At 37.9% G+C, this 18677-nt stretch overlaps 1 protein-coding gene across 2 annotated transcripts; it reads right to left on the reverse strand.

Moving 5' to 3' along the window:
- Positions 1 to 104: 104 nt before the first annotated feature.
- piwil1 (piwi-like RNA-mediated gene silencing 1) lies at positions 105 to 16436 on the reverse strand. 2 transcript variants are annotated; one of them, XM_016259979.1, is made up of 21 exons: positions 16380 to 16436; positions 15170 to 15282; positions 14979 to 15090; positions 14749 to 14877; positions 13160 to 13374; positions 12934 to 13055; positions 12772 to 12852; positions 12491 to 12688; positions 10639 to 10747; positions 10430 to 10556; positions 5976 to 6093; positions 5769 to 5883; positions 5505 to 5692; positions 5356 to 5428; positions 5077 to 5277; positions 4898 to 5001; positions 4623 to 4693; positions 2181 to 2334; positions 1970 to 2095; positions 999 to 1146; positions 105 to 893 (listed from the first exon to the last, which is right to left on the reverse strand). In XM_016259979.1, exons 2-21 carry the CDS (start codon positions 15236 to 15238, stop codon positions 777 to 779), a joined length of 2577 nt encoding a protein of 858 aa, XP_016115465.1. In that variant the 5' UTR covers positions 15239 to 15282; positions 16380 to 16436; the 3' UTR covers positions 105 to 776. The 2 variants fall into 2 exon arrangements, with proteins under 2 accessions (XP_016115465.1, XP_016115463.1); XM_016259977.1 differs by lacking the exon at positions 16380 to 16436 and having other exon boundaries at positions 15170 to 15794.
- Between the last annotated feature and the right edge of the window lie 2241 nt (positions 16437 to 18677).

Genomic DNA, 18677 nt, shown 5'->3' on the forward strand with positions numbered 1-18677 from the left:
TGTGCTGAAAAACGGTTCATTACTCGAAGCTTTTTAACATCGCGCATTAACGACTCGGTTTCAAATCCTTCTCGCTGTGGACTAAATTAAGAACCAAGCCATGTTAAACTTCTGCTTTATTCTTCTCGCATCAATGCACTTCAATCCTGATGCATCCCTTTGAAACATCAATACAATCCTAAATTAAAGCTTTCCAAGCTTCTGCTCTTCCCAACATTTCTGATCTGTGTAAAGTTTCCTTACCTTTCTTTTGTCTTATGCTGTAATCAACACTACAACTCAATTTACAAAATGAAGGTATCTGAACTGCAGCGTGATAACATTTAATTTTGTGACAAACATGAAAACCATACATGCATATGATATAGTATGTGAATGCTGAAGGTATTAATCAGACATAACCATTCATCTTTTATACTGGAAACCAGAAAATAAATGTTTACTTAATTCAATTAACAATCAGGGCTTCTAAACATAAAATCCAAGAAATCTGCAATTTGAACCATCCATTTACACACAAAAATACATGGTCTTTATTTTTATAAGACAACAGAACAAGAACAGAGAAATAAAAATAGGACCATATGCATTTACCGTTACAAACAGAAAACAACTTTGTACCTGCTTCTCTCTGAAAGCACTATACCTAGAAATATAAACAAACATTCTTCAGACAGTGTACTTTTTCACCACAACTCAATCGACTTGGAAAAGAAACTAATAAAAATGGCCCTATCATTCTTCCGAGACCCTGCATCTTATCACTGCAATGCAGGTTACAGGTAGTACAAGAAGTCGTCCAGGTTCATGTTGGGCTCCTTGTGAATGCTCTGACCAACCAGGAAGGCCAGTTTGTGGGCGTACTGACATGGTGCTGGCACTCGGACGATACCCTTAAGATAAAAAAGAAGAACCACAAAGAATATGTGAGATAACACATTATTATAGACTATTAACAGTAGTGTGATACTGATGTAGTGATCTACATTGGTTATTACCTGCCAGTTGTAGTACATGTGGCAGAGTTTGTAGGTGAGTCTCTGCATGTGATCTGGTTTGAGGCCGCTGTTGTCAAAAACCACGTTGTAGTGAGTAGGTGCGACGCAACCAAAGCGCACAGCCTGACTCACTATGAAGAAATCGTACCTGAGTGAAAGCAGATGTAGTACTGAATAAATGTGAGCAGTTTGCATTATTTGACAAATAAAAAATAGCTAATATTAAGGTCTCTGTTGGGTTTTTAAAATCAAATGTAAGACTTTTTAAAACCTCAAGATATTTATTACTTAATATATGCATATTTATTGAAATTGATTTCTGTACCAGTATATCAATACATGCGAATTAGAGGTTGATTGATATTGGATTTTACTTAATGTGTTTAAATAAATGCAAAAAAATGGTCTGTGCAGTGTAGACATCAGTAAAATCTATATATTGAACGTGTTAAATAATGTACTTAAATCTTTCCTTCCCATGACAGCGCTGCCCAGAGAGAAGCTACACAAGTTTACACTGAATTAAATGGCAAGATACAATTTGTGCAACCAAAATACCAATACTAACCAGAAAAAAAGATTTTATGCATAAGAGTAAAATTTAAAATACGCCCAAAACACACTGGGGCTACATATTTTGAATCAAGTAAACACTGTCTTAATTCAACAGTAATAATCACTTAGCATAAATCCAAGGTATTCACAGATTGCAAACTGCATTTTTACTTTGAAACATATTTAAAATCATAGCCTTTTAGTTTAATCATCACACTAGGCTGTATCTTGATCCTGGTTTTTCTGTCCCCAGATTAAGACTTAAAATGATATTCAAGACTTTTGTTATTCCATTTAAGACCTTTTATGATCTTAAATTTGAAAAAAACTGAATGCAAGACACTTTAAGACTTCTTAAGGTCCCACCCAGACCATGTGATTTATGAATAGAGACCAGGCGTATTAACTATACGCACCATTCTGGACGAGTGACTTCAGTGTCAATGACTGTCCCTGGAGGAGGGTTGGCAATTTTGCCATCAATCCGGGCAAAGAATCTGGAGCTGATTCGCTTTTTCACCACCACTACTGACAGCTTGGGCCTGTATGAAAAATGTAAACATGATTGCAACTAAGGGAATTCAACATCCCCAAAGTGTAAATATGTCAACATGAAGTGTGGCTCACTCATAATCTTGCCCCATGGTCTTGATGGACTGCATGATCTGAGGGACTTCGTAGTCCACCACGCTCTGCAGCATGCCGTCTCCAACTCCATCTCGGTACACAATGATCCGGGAGGGCAGAGAATTGTTGTACTTCAGATAGGCCTTCAGGGCAGCTGAAAAGACAAACAGCTTCAGAACAGAGTGCTGCGGTAAAGACAATTTTGTATGCCACTCGGTTAGCGTCACCATAGTTCCCTCAAAAGAAAAAAAACCCCAAAAGATTTTTTCAATGGCTTTTGGGTTATTGCAGAAAAGAATAAATTTATTTTAACGCAATTTATAATAGATAATCTAAGAGATTATCTTGATTACAAATATACACAACTTGTGTATTCTGAAGCCTAAATATAATAGCCAAAACTAAAAAGCTAAAGTTAGACCATTACTTAAGCTATTATAAATTAACCACTATTTAGCTTCCAACACCTTTCAATGTTTATTTAAAAGCTACAAGCTGGAAAGTTGTTAAAGTCGGCATGAAACAGAAGTTGCGATTGTCTTTTCTTCTCTACTGTGACGTAGGGCTGGACAATAATTCAATATCAATATGTATCGCGATATTATTTTTTTCAATAACGGTGATATGATTTTTAAACACATTTCCGATATTTCGATATACATTACCAGTTTCCCATACATTGATTTATTTGTGCCGTTTGACTTCGTTGAATAAACATAAGCACTGCACATTTCAAAATCTTAACACGGCGCGGGTGTTTAATATGAATGTATCTCTGAAGGGAACCGACTGTCTTCAGAAAAGTTTCGATGGCATTTTCATTTGATCTGATAAAGTAGCATTCATGAGCGGAGCTGCTTTGATTACAGCCATTACTGGGGAAACCGCTAGTTTTATCACTCTAAAAGCGTCTCCTGCTGGCAGAGAATGAGTTTTCAATTTAAATAAGCCCGTCTCCAGCAAGGTTATTTTCGTAAACGAAAACGAAAACGAAAACTAAGACTAAGGTCAAAAAACATTTTGTAAACTGAAATAAAATTTAAAAAAATCAAAATAAATTGATGTGTGTCGGTTTAGGGAAATACCCGTAAAAGGCACATCATGCACGTGAGGTTATCTGACGGAGAGACGCAAAGCAGTTTAAAGCAGTCCTGCACAGGTCCTTATCCGACAGCAGCCAGCACACCCATTTAATTCTGTACCCGCCCCGTTTGACAAAGACCGCGACCTGAACTGCACCCGCATTAAATAGGCTACTGAATCAGTAAGGCAAAATTAATTATTTTCTCATGTGACAAGCAATCAAACCAAAATAGGCATTTTAAGTTGGTGCTTTGAAGAGAAATAGACAAGCAGCGCAACAGAAAGAGGATAAGAACGTGCATCCTTCCTGTATACAATACAAACGTTTGCCTACATCTTGTGAACAATCTGCCAAGCTGTTTTGAACAAATGTGCATAAACTACATACTTAAATCTTCATAAATGAAAAGAACATATTTAGATATGACTTTACTGTTAAGTGCCATTGTCTCCCTTAAACTCTTAAGTGTATAGGCTATGCGTCCGTTAGTCTTAAAAATAAATCTTAAAAATAAAATGATATAGGCTACAGAAAGCGAGCGACGAGTGCTCCCAAGCTGTCATTCACTTCAGCTGCAGCGCGAATGGCTAGAATGCGCAACGCTGCAAATCCAATGTTGAGGCTCCGCTATTATTATTGAATTTCATTAGTCCCACTTATTTATGCACGTTTGTTCGCGGGAGACACGACAGTTACGGTATCATGATTATAGTTAAATAAGATGAAAGACATAGGCTATAATATAAAGAAATTAGCTACATTTATTTTCAAATTAAATATCACAACACACATTTATCATTCAGTCTAGTGCGTTTTACATATAATGTAAGCGCAACTTGTGTAGATTTAAAAAGGCATGACTGCTTCATTTATATGACCCCTTTAATATCCTAATATCTTTGCAATGTTTAGGGGTAACGTACTCTCTCATGACTGGTGTCAGTGCTATAAAGTGAAGCATCAGCTTCAGCTTTTCCCCGTCGTTTATCCCAGCGTTTACTCCTCACGTCACTAGCTCCGCCCTTGCGCCATAGCTCGTGACCAGAAGAGAAGATGAGTTGTTTTGAGGGGGAGGGGAGGTTAACGTTTTTGATTTAAGATTATGAGGGCACATGAATTTAAAAAAAAAATAATGAAGTGCATGGATAAATTATTTATAATAAACACTACAGTATTCCATTAAAAAATATGAATTTAAAATTTAGATTTCATGGTGACTTTAAAGCGCTCTAGTGAGTAAATTAGTTTTCCCTATTCGGTGCGATGACGTTTAATGTGTCCGGGAACCTCTTGTGGGAAAAGGTAAAGTAACAAGGTGATCAATAACCCAAATATGAGAATTTTTCAACATTTCACACCTTGCAATGACCCTTTTAGTGCATCAATGATCTCCTGACCACGGTTCTGCAAGACACACTTGGAGAACCACCTAAAAAGGTGACAAAAGCGACATTATACAACAATTATGGCCAATCACACAATTTGAGTCTCTAAAATACTACTATTTATTAACTGTAGTACTATCCATGACAATAACTTTTTTGTTTTATTGCTCAACCAGTCCAACATAATACTGAGCACAAACTTTAAATGTATCTGGTTAAACAGTGCCATTTTCTAATTATTATATTACCTGGACATGCCCTGGTTCAGACTGGCCACCAGTGCTCCGATAGATCTCTTCCCAGCAGCAGTATCGTGGTAACAGTCTATGCCCACAATCATCAGCTGCCGGAGCTGAAAAACAAAGATTCATTGTGAAATCTTGACACTTGCCAAAAGCCAGAAGAACAGCTATAATTTGAGTCTTACTGGGATTTCTACACTCCACAGCTCTCCTCCCATTTTGCAGTTCATCTGCAAAGCAATCTTGGTGGCCACAGTCATAAGCGCTTGAGGTTTGCTGATGGTGCGAGACACCACACACTGACTAGGAGTAGGGCAGTCCACACACAGGTACTTCTTCACACAGTCATACTTGTCCTTTCGATTGGTAGGCAAGATCACCACCACCTATGAAAGGCACAACAGCAGTTTTAAACAATAGCTCTGGACATGCAAATCGTACATGCATGTGATTGCCAGACTCACCATCTGTGTTTCACGTGCTACGTTTTGTTGCAGGGCTCTCAGGAGAGATTCTTGACGATCCTCATACTCAATCCTGCTTGGCTAGGAATAATTACTAACATGAAAATGAAAAGCAAAGTTTTTAACAATCAGAATGTCACACAACTCACATGATGGCCCTCTGCATGCGGATACCCATGGGCCCAGACACTTTGTTGAGAGTCTGAAGCAGAGATTGGGCAACGTCCGCATTTCGCCGCGTGTAGAACATCAACCAGTTGTCCAGAGACATGCAGCTAATCAGAGGAAGACCTCTCATCTCTTTAGCCCAGTCTGCTGTCCATGGGTTATACTCGTACTAAGGGATGAAAATGAAAATTAAGAAGCCTGTTACATTATGAATGGCTGCTGGGATGTGAAGTCATCTCTCTTACCGCTCTGCCTCCCTGGATGATCCTCTCGGAGGGCAGAACTCTTCCATTCAGACTCAGCAGTCGATTCTCAAAGCTCAGACCCCAAGTAGTCAGTTCATTCTGCACGTCTGCATTTCTAAAGGGATGTAGAGTGGTTGTGAGAGTTGATAAGATATATTAACACCAAATTTAAACAATACATCAATAGGACTCATGTAGAATCTATACCTGTTGATGTTGGAGATTAAGCGGTTTATTCTGCCCTCTCTCTGTTCAGGACTCAGCCTTGTGTGTGAGGCAAGATCCTTCATGATGTTGAAATCAGCACGCATCTTATCTGTAAGACCTTCACAGGAAACAAATGCATGCACATCAGAGTTATTAGTTCATCAAAAAACATGAACTACAGTGTTTCCCCTAGGTTTACGGCTTTGGGGGGGGGGGGTTTGTCCTTGTGTATTTACATTTTGTTTTAAGGCATAAAACATTAATTTAATCTATCTTTGTAATCAGTAATGAAAATTAAACAAATTTAATTTTTTGGAAAATAAAGGTCATTTAATATTACAATTAAAACATTGAAGAAATACTGAATGCTTATTCCTTAAAAATAAGGTTTTAATAATTTTAGTAGTAGTAGTAGCAGTCTGTTACGTACATTCTACTGAACAATAGTAATATGTGAGTAACAGCCAATGCCCTCAAGTTAAACCGAACTTTTATTTTGATGGGTTGCCGTGAATACCTTTACATTTCTGTGTGTGTATGACATGATGATAGTTTTACTGAAATTAAACGGTCAAATGCTGATGAAGTGACTCTCAGAGCAGTTCTGGAGATGTTGTTCATGTATTTATGTCCTCATTAGTGAGACGGCAGAGGTTAATATCACCGCAAGCGTCACGAGCGTTTCAGTACAAGTACTATACATACTTTAAATGACTTCTGTTGTGACCTGGCGCTATAGAGAAAATATAATTAAATAAAATTAACTTGACCTTCAGGGGGGGCGGGGGGTGCCGTTGGGGGGGCGGGCCGCCCCCCTAAAAGAATGGCAGGGGAAACACTGAACTAATTTTATTCCATATTTACTCCACATACTCTATTAGCTCTGTCTATTATCTTAAATCTCACCTATATGCTAGTATATTCAGAGGCTGAAAAAACTACATATACCACTGGCCATCAACTTGCAAATCATGAGCTATGTCTTAGATCAGTGATTCTCAACCGGTGGGCCTTAGAGTGCAATCTGGTGGGCCGTGTAGGCAGTGGTAGACTCATTTAATTTTTAAGTGACAAATCTAGTTATTTTGTAATTATCTAATTGTTCTTATGAATTTATATGATCAAGTCAAGTCAAGATGCATTATCTAAAAGCTAATTTATATTTAAATATCGCAACACCAATCACGTCACAACGTCAGATTGAACGTTTGTTCGATCAGATGCAGTAACTATGTTACTGTAATATGGATTGTTTTCTGAAAATAAAAGCAGATTTGGGAGACAGGCCTGTGCAAGTAAAAGCTTTGAAGTGTGTGGTGAGAAAATACGACTCTGAATACATTAAATTTGGTTTTATAAGGGCAAGTACTGAGACTAAGCCGAAGGCTCAGTGTGTTAAATGTGGAGAAATTTTGTCAAATGAGGCGCTAAAACCATCAAAGCTGCAGAGACATTTGAACTCAAAACACCCGGGCTGTGTTGGGAAGCCAAAATAATATTTTCTACGGAAAAAAGATGGGCTTCAGGCTCAACAGAAAGTCATAACATCGTTATCAACTCAATCAAATATCACCTTGAAAGCTAACTATATGGTTGCTGCTCGTGTTGCTCGTAGTAAGAAGGCCTTTACTATCGCTGAGGAACTTATTTTGCCAAGTGCTGTGGATATGTGTCGAGAGTTACTGGGTGATGCAGCTGCAACCAAAATTCAGTCAATACCACTTTCCGATGACACCGTGGCTAGACGAATTGTTGACATGGGTGATGACATTGAATGCCAACTCGTGGAATGAATAAAGGCAAGCCCTTATTTTGCCATACAGCTGGACGAGTCGACAGACATAAGCAATGCCGCGTTACTGTTAGTTTTTGTCCAATACTGCATGGACAGTAATCTTTGTGAAGATCTGCTATTTTGCAAAGAACTTCCAACGAAAACGGGCAGATAATGTCATGCACTGCCTTGAGTACTCCACTGAAAAAGGTCTTGATTGGAAATACTGCTCAGGTATTTGCACAGACGGCACGGCTGCTATGACTGGAAAACATTGCGGTGTCGTTAAACAAATCCAAGGGTGAGCGCCAGAAGCAAAGTGGACGCACTGTTTTGTCACCAGAACTGCATGAGGTCATGAACATTGCTGTGAAAACGGTTAACTATATTAAGAAAAATGCACTTAACTCAAGGTGTTTTGCAGCTCTGTGTGAATGACTTGATGCTGATCATTTGCAGCTCTTATACCACAGTGAAATACGGTGGCTTTCAAGAGGATGTGTGCTTAATCGTCTTTTTGAACTGAGAAAAGAAGTGCACACATTTCTGGAAGAGCAACGCTCCCCTCTTGCTGAGCATTACACTGATGATCAATTTTGTGCAAAACTGGCCTACTTATCTGATATATTTGATCAGTTAAATCAGCTGAATGTTTCAATGCAAGGCAGAAACAGCACAGTGTTTTTGGTTTCAGACAAAATTGAGGGATTCAAGAAAAAAACTAATTCTTTGTAATAGAAGAGTCAAGGAGGGACGATTTGACATGTTTCCACATCCGAATGAAACATTGGAAGCCTCTTCTCATGTGAACATATGTGTGTCATAATCCAGCACTTGTCTCAGCTGTCTCAAAAGTTTGCTGACTACTTTCCAGAGGACCCTTGACATGGAAACCTTTGGATTTTGGACCAATGAACTAATGGAACTATCAGCCGACAGTAGCCTAAAACTTCAACTCGCATAAGTTGACCTTGCTTCATTTTGGTTACTGGCTGCAAGTGAATATCCCTCTCTGTCAAAGCGGGCAATCAAATTACTATTGCCTTTCACCACCACATACTTATGCGAGTCAGGGTTCTCCACTGTGACTATTAATTCTTTGTAATAGAAGAGTCAAGGAGGGACGATTTGACATGTTTCCACATCCGAATGAAACATTGGAAGCCTCTTCTCATGTGAACATATCAAGTGTCATAACCCAGCACTTGTCAGCTGTCTCAAAAGTTTGCTGACTACTTTCCAGAGGACCCTTGACATGGAAACCTTTGGATTTTGGAAAAATGAACTAATGGAACTATCAGCCGACAGTAGCCTAAAACTTCAACTCGCATAAGTTGACCTTGCTTCATTTTGGTTACTGGCTGCAAGTGAATATCCCTCTCTGTCAAAGCGGGCAATCAAATTACTATTGCCTTTCACCACCACATACTTATGCGAGTCAGGGTTCTCCACTGTGACTATCACAAAATCAAAAGCAAGGAGCAAACGGAAAGCTACTTTGGATGCTAACTCTCCGTGTCAGTCTCTTACTCATTTCACCGAGACCTGATCTTATTATCTCCAGGAAGCAAGCCCAAGTGTCTCACTGAGGGAATGCAGAATATGCATTTTGTAGCAAGGTTTGTCTCAGTATATATGGTTTTTCTCACTCCAAACCCCGTTCATGTAAATATGTTAATGTGTTGGGATTTATTGATGGTCCTAAAGTGGTTGTTGATGAAAACTGTGCTATTGACATGTGACCCACCTGTTAGACTTAATCATTTTTGGATGTGTGGGAAGGGGTATAAGTAACATGTCCAGTTTTTCTCCAGTTGAATTGTAAAAAAAAATATATATATAATACATGTAACATTTACATAATGCTTCAAGTTTGTTTAATATGTAAGATTGTTTTAAACAGTCATGTTCATATCGCTAATTGTATTTGATAAATTACACTTACAGTATGTAAATTGGGGTGAATGAACTTTGTTGAACATTTCTGCTAATGAATAGAGAGAATGTTCCCCTCTTGTGTGTCTGACCTGTTGTTACAGGTATGTTAGTCTGGATGTGGGGATGTATTATTAATTAATTTGCTAAAAGAGTGTTCCCCTTGTGTCTGACCCAGTCACTGGTCTGACCTGCCCTGTTATTGTTATAGGAATAAATGGTTACGGAGTAAACCTGCCAAGTCTTTTTTATACAAGGAGAGTTTTCATCTATATAGCTGATTTGACCTAGTCTGCTACAGTGGCATAACAGATTAACAGCAGATTATATCATTGTACTTTTTGAATTTTCTGTTATTCTGTGTTCATACTATCATATTTGGAAAGGTGGTCCTTGGAATGTTTTTAAACAGTCATTGGTGGGCCATGAGTTGCAAAAGGTTGAGAACCCCTGTCTTAGATCACACTGATTAGGTAGTAAAATTAAAAAGAAATTTCACTCCCATGGCCTAATGGGATAGTAAAGCACTGGCAATTCAGAATCTCAAAAACAGTAGCAGGCCATCCAGGTACTTTCCATTTGCTGTTTTATGAACACAGTGAATTCATACATACTAATTTTCACCTACTATGACTTACTATATATGGTTTCCAGCTTCTTATTCAATAGAAATAGTCAGAACACATAACATGAAAGAAAACAACGCTCTTCAAGCCATTTTAATGAATCTTCAAAAAGGACTTACCTGTGAGGTAGCAGAACTCTGGGACGAGCATGGCAGGTCCCGGTGGAGGCCGACCTGATGGCCCCAGTCTCTTCACGTGACTAACCAGAAGAGCCTGGTTGCCATCTGTTATGTCCAGACCATATTGCTGGAGAGGAGGCAAATAAATTGAGTGTGACAGTAAAATTCTGCAACTAGTGTCAAAATAATTATCTGTATCGTTAAGTTACCGTTTTGAAGTAGTTCTTGAATGAGATCTCTGTATCTCCCTTCTTAAATGTGTTGTTGGGTGTATGATCCCAGGCAATGTCATCAATCCTGTACGTCTTGTTATTGTACCTATAAACGATCATTTGTTACACACCGTTACTTGCTACTTCACAATTACATTAAACAACTTTTAGAGATTTTAAAAATGTTAAAGTAATAAATCAAAGAAAATCTCACACTATCATTTAAATCAGTGATCCTCAAATCTGGCTCGTGAGATCCACTTTCCTGCAGTTTAGCTCTAACCCTAATCAAACACACCAGAGTCTGCTAATCAATGTCTTCAGGATCATTAGAAAATCACAGGTAGGTGTGTTTGATTAGGGTTGGAGCTAAACTCTGCAGGAAAGTGGATCTCGCAAGCCAGATTTGAGGATGACTGATTTAAATTGTTGGGGTCAGTAAGATATATATATATATATATATAAAAAAATAATAATTTTATTCAAAAATGACATTGAATTGATCAAAAGTAACAGTAAATAAATTTTTAATGTTAAAAAATGATTTCTAATTTAAATAAATGGTTGTCTCTTTTGAATTTTCTATTCATCAAATAACCCTGAAAGAAATGTATCAGTTTCCAAAAAAATATTAAGCAGCACAGCTGTTTTCAACATTTTTCATAAACGTGTCTTGAGCAGCAAATCAGCATATTAGAATGATTTCTGAAAGGTCACGTGACACTGAAGACTGGAGTAATGGCTGCTGAAAATTCAGCTTTACCATTATTTTTAGGGATGCACTGAAATGAAAATTCTTGGCCAAAGTCGAACAAAATGAAACACTGGGCCGAAGGCCGAATACCGAAGACGGTTTTTCCTCATTTTGCCAATTTTTTCACCATTGCATAAATTAAATAGCCAAAATTTGCTTTTTATTGTTTTGTCTTGCTTTTCAAAGAAAAAAGAATGTACAAAACAACAATTTAAAAATATTTACTTCACACTGAACATTTTTTAACATTCTAACTAGGGGTGCTCCGATCAGCATTTTTGAGGCCGATCACCGATCGCAAAAAGCAGTATCTGCCGATACCAATCACCAATCTTTTTAAAGCCTTCTTTTTATAATTTATAACTATTTATCGCGATACTCCAATCAGGATTTTTAGAATGGTGAATGGTTAAACACGGGAAAGAATTAAAAAGTAATGCAATTTATAAACTTCAGTGACACTGCCTCAATTGTGCAAGTGACAATTCCTGTGTCAACTGTGCAGCTTGCTTACAGACAGACGTGATGTGGTGATTTGAAGCCATTTGCGTATTTGCGAGAGAGAAAGAGAGCGCGAGAGTGGTGATTCATAAATAAATAATAACATTTATTAATTGCCGAACATTCGGTGCATCCCTAATTATATTATATGATAATTATATTTCACAATATTATTTGAACTGTTTTACTATAATATTGCAATCAAATAAATGCAAGTGAGCATAAGAGACCTTAAAAAATAACACATCTTACCAACCCCAAACTTTTGAACAGCAGTGTCCATGTGTGTAAATGTGTGCTCATTTTACTTAGTCAGAATGATCAGGCCCACAAGCTCCTTGGTGCAGGCTTCAGGGAAGAGTGGTGATTCATAAATTAATAAATAATAACATTTATTAATTGCCGAACATTCGGTGCATCCCTAATTATATTATATGATAATTATATTTCACAATATTATTTGAACTGTTTTACTATAATATTGCAATCAAATAAATGCAAGTGAGCATAAGAGACCTTAAAAAATAACACATCTTACCAACCCCAAACTTTTGAACAGCAGTGTCCATGTGTGTAAATGTGTGCTCATTTTACTTAGTCAGAATGATCAGGCCCACAAGCTCCTTGGTGCAGGCTTCAGGGAAGCGCTGGTCTCCACATTGCTGCCTCAGACTATACATGAAGTCAAGGACAGTCTCACTGCGTAGAACCTTGTGACTCACATCGGAGCACAGCATGATGCTGGACTCGTACTGAAGGATGGTGGTCATGAATCCAGGCCAAATCGTCAGCCTGCAAACAGATTTAGACAGGCTCCAATGTTCAATCACTTTTCAACAGAAGGTAAATGTCACACAACACATTTGTTTCAAAACCTGTGCTGGGGGATGTTGAACGGATCATCAGGGTTGTAGTAATGACGTCCGATTTGCTGCATGTTTAGTATCCTCAGAATTCTACAACACAAAATAAACAGGGATATAAATTAATTACCTTGTAAATAACACTATTTCAAACAGAATGCTATCTGTGATTACCTCCTGAAGAGGATGTTATAAAACTGCAAGCACACAGGAGAGGATGGCGGGAGCTCGTTGGTCAGCGTAACCGTGATCTCAACCTTCTCTCCATTTCTAGTCTCACTGCACAGGACTGTCTCCTACATATAAAGCAATTTATCATTGACAACCAAATCAAATCCACACTCCAAAGCCTCACTTAAGACACTGAATTTATGAGCACTTTGAGGATCTGAAAACATACAGTATTGTGCAGTTTGTTAGGGAGGAAGAGAATGGCTCCATCAAAAGTGTGTGCTTTGCCCAGAGTCTCCTCGTGCTGGAAAAGCAAAGCCGAGCGCAGACGTCGGGACTCCATAGGTGGCTTGAAGTCCACGTGGTACTGATACAAAGCCCACAGAGGTCGTGAAAGCAGACGCATGAAATTGGCCCTCAGCTCAATGGCAGTGCCTGAAACACCTGTGGTGACAGGAAGAGTGTCAAGTCTAACATTGCTACAACATTAGAACACGGATGTGGGAAACGTACACTACCGATTAAAAGTTTGGGGTCAAAAACACTTTAATAGCATTTGAAGTAAGTCTCTAATGTTCACCAAGGCTGCATTAATTTGTTGCAGTTAAAAAGAACATTTGTGAAAAATTACTACAATTTAGCATACATCTTTTTAATGTAATACATCTTAAGTTGTAATTTATTCCTGTGATATAAAGCGGAATTTTCAGCGGCCATTACTTCAGTGTCACATGATCCTTCAGAAATCATTCTAATTTGCTGATTTGTGCCGAAATAGTTTTTCTGCAGGACTCTTTAGCCCTATTCGGACGGGACTAGTTTTCTAAACTACATTTGAGTTTCAGTTCTTACCACCTGACCTCTGCGATTTTCATGTACCAATTCGGACGAGACTAACATCTCCGTGTTTATTACAGAGGTGGGAGAGTCTGTTTTGAACATCTGGGCGTCACAGAGATCACGCGCTCTGTATGCGTGCATTGCGTATAGTCATTCAGATTGATTACCATTAGTATTATCACACAAATACCATGGTGAAGCTAAACGGCTAGTATAGCAAAACCATGTTAATGTGTGGTTACTTTAGTTTAACTATATATATTTTTTTTTTATTTGTAGTAAACCCATGTTCAATTTTCATAAAGGTACATCTGTAATTAAAACATTATGTAATTGAGTGCAGAAATGAACGCGAGTAATCTTACCTGACGCTGATATTACAATAGCCAGTCTTAACGGTTTACATGATCTGGCTCTTGATTTTATTATTGTTATTTTTTTATTATTTCTTTGCCGGGAAGCAAATATATCAAACATGCGCGCGGTGAGAGCATCTACAGTAATTCACGTTGGCCAAAACACACAAGGAAACGCATTGTGGAAAAAAATATCGCCGGCAATCACAGACATTCGCATTCGGACGGGATTAGTTTTCTCAGAGGATCACGGAGTTTGCTGAAAAACAGTAGGTAATTTGCTCTGGAACTATTACAGAGGTTGTGTGTGAAAAACACAGACGTGGCAGATTTGGACGGGATTAAAATCATCAAGTACGTCTGTGAAACACAAATTTCTCTAACGACCCCCTGTAAAACTAGTCCCGCCCGAACAGGGCTTTAGATTAATATAGAAAATGTAAAAGAATACTTGTTTTTGAACATTGAATTTTTGTCACAGATTTGTCTTTAACAAATACTCCCACTTAAAGTGTCTAACTTAATACAATTAATAATCAAATCCAGAAGCCAGTGCCACTACCCAGCCAAAACAATTGCAAAAGAGCAAAAATCAAGTCTTACTTATTAAATATGGTGTTACCTGTTTTGGAATCTTTCACATGTTCCATTAACTGGCGAGTGTGGACACCAGAATCATGGAAATCTCTTCTGCGTCCACCTCTTTCCCCAATCTTTACCTGCTGAAAGCCTGCGGAAATCTGCATCATCGCTACAGGGAGAAAATAAGCAAAAGAGTGAGAAATGGGATGAGGGAATATCATCATAGCATACATGCAACAGTATTCCCACTTGCTGCTCTAATGCACTTACCTTCTTCAGACATGGCTCCAGGAGCAGGTTTCTGTCTCCCTCTCCCCACCAGCTGTCCTTCAGGTGGAGTGGGCATAACAGGCTTTGCAGCCTCTTGTGATACAGATGGTTGCTGCAGAGGAATTATAAAAATAATACGTTTATTTCCATAAAGTTGTATCATATTACTCTTAACATAAATATAAACTCACCGCGCCAGGAGCAGCAGGCTCCTGACCGCGACCTCTGCCTCTGGATCTGGCTCTTGCTCGTCCAGTCATATTGCTGCTGCTTCTCAAATGCTTTGGTTTGTCAATTCAAAGTACTGTGCACAAGTTAAGGTTACAACATACAGAATGGCCACGTTTTCAGTATACTTTTTATTTATTTAGCATTTTTTTCATAGTTTTTTCTTCTGTGGTAAACAAAACTATGTTTGACAGAATGACAGCCTCAATCGCCATACTTTCACTGACTGAACAAGTGATTCAATGGCCGCGTGCCTATAATATTGAATCTTGTATGGAAGAAAGATAAACAAATCTGAAAGGACACCAGAGTGAGGAAATTTGACTTGTTTGTGTTAACTATGACTTTAAAGTGATTTCATGGCCAACCGGGAGATAAATGCTTAACGTAATTTGCCACGAACAATGAGCTTCATATATGAAAATGTATAAAATGTCTGAAATGTTGAGAAAGCTTACTATCTGGAGCAGCAAAACATGACTGGCCCATGTTCTTCACGTGTATGGCGCGCAACGGACACGTGAGGGTTATTCAAATTCCAAGGGTCTCGTAATTATACATTAAACCCGGTTTAAATTGACTTTTTTTTTTTAAAATACAAAATGTTTTTTTAACGAAACTACATTTAAAAAATGCGCTTTCTTTATTAAAGTTTTAATGAGTTTTCTGACAAGTGCGCACTTACATTAGGCCTACACAATACATTAATGGATAATCGTAAATATGAACGTAAATGTCATACATTGTTACATTTAGAGAAACAATAGTAGCCATATTACTTAATTGCATTACTAAAGATGAAATGTGTTAATTGTGTCCCGTTAGTGATAATGAGCACGTGTTTGGGTGCGCCAGGCCCTGGTGTCTGTAACAAACTTCTAAAACTCGGTCTAAGATAGAACAAAGTTTAAAAGCTTACTTGAATGGTTCGAAATATATATAAACCTGTCTTAAATACTCAAGGAAAGTGCTTTGTCATACATAATAGTGAAACTGATATACTTGATTGGCCAACAGTAACCAGAAAATGTCACTTAATTTTGTGCTTTAAGACATTTCCATTGTTTATAACAAAAAACAACTTCACAACTATCAGGAGCAATCAAATAACTAATTATATATGTATAATAAAGTCGATGAAAACTTAGAAATCGACGACCAACTCTTACTTACCGTTGCCTCGCCAAGCGCCAGATGACACTCAATTAATTCCCGAGTCCCTACTGGCCGTTCCCCCGATTTCTTCTGTATCCCTCCGCTGCTAAATATATTTATCATCTAATTTGGTTCATATTTTTCAGAATAATTAATTCCATACCGTCTTTTCAAGTCGTAATTACTTATTTTGATCGAAAAGCTTGTTGAAAATGGAATGGCAAAAGGTTGTTGAGGAAAACTATTTTATTTGGAAGGATACGAAACTACCTGTTACAGGGGGTCACCTGGCCTTGTTGACTCATTTTATTATAATGACAGACGTTCACCACCAGATGGCGCTCAAATACACAAAACACAACTGATTGGTCCCAGTCAACACAGAGGGAGAGACACGTTGTTAATAACAATAAATGTTGCTCACAATAATATTACAATTTCTGAGATGTCCTTAAATATCTTGGGGTGGTTCAGTAACGAAACTTTCTAATTCAAGTTTCCTATTAGAAGTGGAAAACATTAATGGATGATTTACTTTCATGTAGGCTATTATTATTTACTGACCAATAAGCAGAGCACAGTTAGTGGTCATTGTACTACAGCTGTAACATTCAGGTGCCTCACCCAACAGATTTCAGCAGATAGGCCTACAAAATGTCCCTTTTGGTGAGAAAGAAGAAGTACTAACAACTACGTTTTACTCCCTAGAATAACAATTTGCAATACTCCTTTCCTATAAACCATTTACTGTAAAGTAAGGGAGGCTTGAGATATGTCACAATGTATAATGTGTGATGTTCTTTTAGTTTAATACGCTGCTGCTGCTGCTGCTGTTGCTCCTCATCAAGATAGTTATATCTGGGCAAACAAGATGTAGGCTAAGCAGCTTTTCATGCTCTTGCAATGCTAATGTCTGTGTGCATCATCCCTCATTTGTTTTGATATAAGCATGATCAGAAAAAGATCTGGGATGTACAAAAATAGGCTTTGACACAAATTCTGAATGGTTATTTTTCCTAATTTCTGCCATCTTCAAAAAAAAGTCCCAGCATGTATTAGAACAGATCTGCCATTTATCAAGCGACACATCTTGTTTTGCTGTATTTGCTTGATGCTGCTTTGTGAGATATAAGACTCATGATTAATAAATGTAGGTGACATAACTGCACATTTGGACCTGATTAATGTTTTTGGATGGAAAAATGTGTTCCATGACAGTGTTTAAAGCTGTTTCTTACTGTATCTGCTCGCTCACTTAGTTTTTTTATTTTATTTTATTTTTAAGGTGAAGGCCCGTTCACACCAAGGACGATAAATATAATGATAATGACACAGAAGCACAACACTGTTGGAATCCCTTTCAGAATGATTTTTTTCCAGCTGATGAATGATAAAAACACTGACAGCCAATCAGAATCCACACGACTTCAAAGACCTTGAGCATTTAAAGCAGTAGATGACAAAACAACAGCACACTTATAATAAAAAGAATGATATTTTACATTGGTGTAGACACTAATATATTTAGTTCTTGGTGTGAACAATCCTTCAGAGTCTATCTCAGCATTCCTAACATTAGGAATTCCTAAGTATAATCAATGGGGAATGATATTGTTTTTAATTTAGTTAAAAACAAAATATTAGAGAATTCAATAAAATTACTTGAATTAAGTTTCACTTTGACCTGATAAATGCATTTTCATGCTCAAGTGCTTTACTGAATCTCAACTTCTGCTTTCTTTTTCATAATGGTGTCCATCTGTAGCCCTCCATTTACCAGATTGGGCTGTTCTCTTTTTTAGCCTCTCTCAGACTTTGATGAAAGATTAATGATTCAAATGTTAAAGATTCTGCAGCATAGCCTCTCTCTCTCTCTCTCTCTCTCTCTCTCTCTCTATCTCCCTCTCCCTCTCCCTCTCTCTCTCTCTCGTTTCCAGAGAGGTCTCACCCTCCTCTATCAGTTTCAGACTTGCACCCTCATCTTTTTGACTGGGAACTTGGCACCTTCAAGGGCATTTTGGAGGCAGGCAGATCTATGGTTGACTTTCATGTCAAGATCTAAGAATGATTAGCGATTCAGTCTGATGGGATTCAGTCAGATAGCAAAATTTCCCATCACTATTTACCTACAACAACAACAACAACAAGATAGATTAATGTCACAGAGTGAGTACACAAACATTCACATTGGACAAAGTTACATTGATGGAGGCTTTTCTCAAATTCTTTCTTTGGTGATGGTGCAAAGCACACAAAAGTTGGCAAAACAAGTTGTATAATACAGTTTTATGCAAATATGCATGAAAAAAAGACAGC

The sequence above is a fragment of the Sinocyclocheilus grahami genome, unplaced genomic scaffold (assembly GCF_001515645.1).
Source record: "Sinocyclocheilus grahami isolate Dianchi unplaced genomic scaffold, SAMN03320097.WGS_v1.1 scaffold1971.1, whole genome shotgun sequence".
Taxonomy (NCBI): Eukaryota; Metazoa; Chordata; class Actinopteri; order Cypriniformes; family Cyprinidae; genus Sinocyclocheilus; species Sinocyclocheilus grahami.

Excerpts from the sequence above, each read along its gene's own strand:
- piwil1 (XM_016259979.1), bottom strand. The coding sequence starts at position 15,238 with ATGACTGGACGAGCAAGAGCCAGATCCAGAGGCAGAGGTCGCGGTCAG. Across the intron at positions 6,094-10,429 it reads AGAGTTCTGCTACCTCACAG|GTCTTACAGATAAGATGCGT; the intron begins GTAAGTCCTTTT and ends TTTCCTGTGAAG. Across the intron at positions 5,002-5,076 it reads TGTGGAGTGTAGAAATCCCA|CTCCGGCAGCTGATGATTGT; the intron begins GTAAGACTCAAA and ends TTTGTTTTTCAG.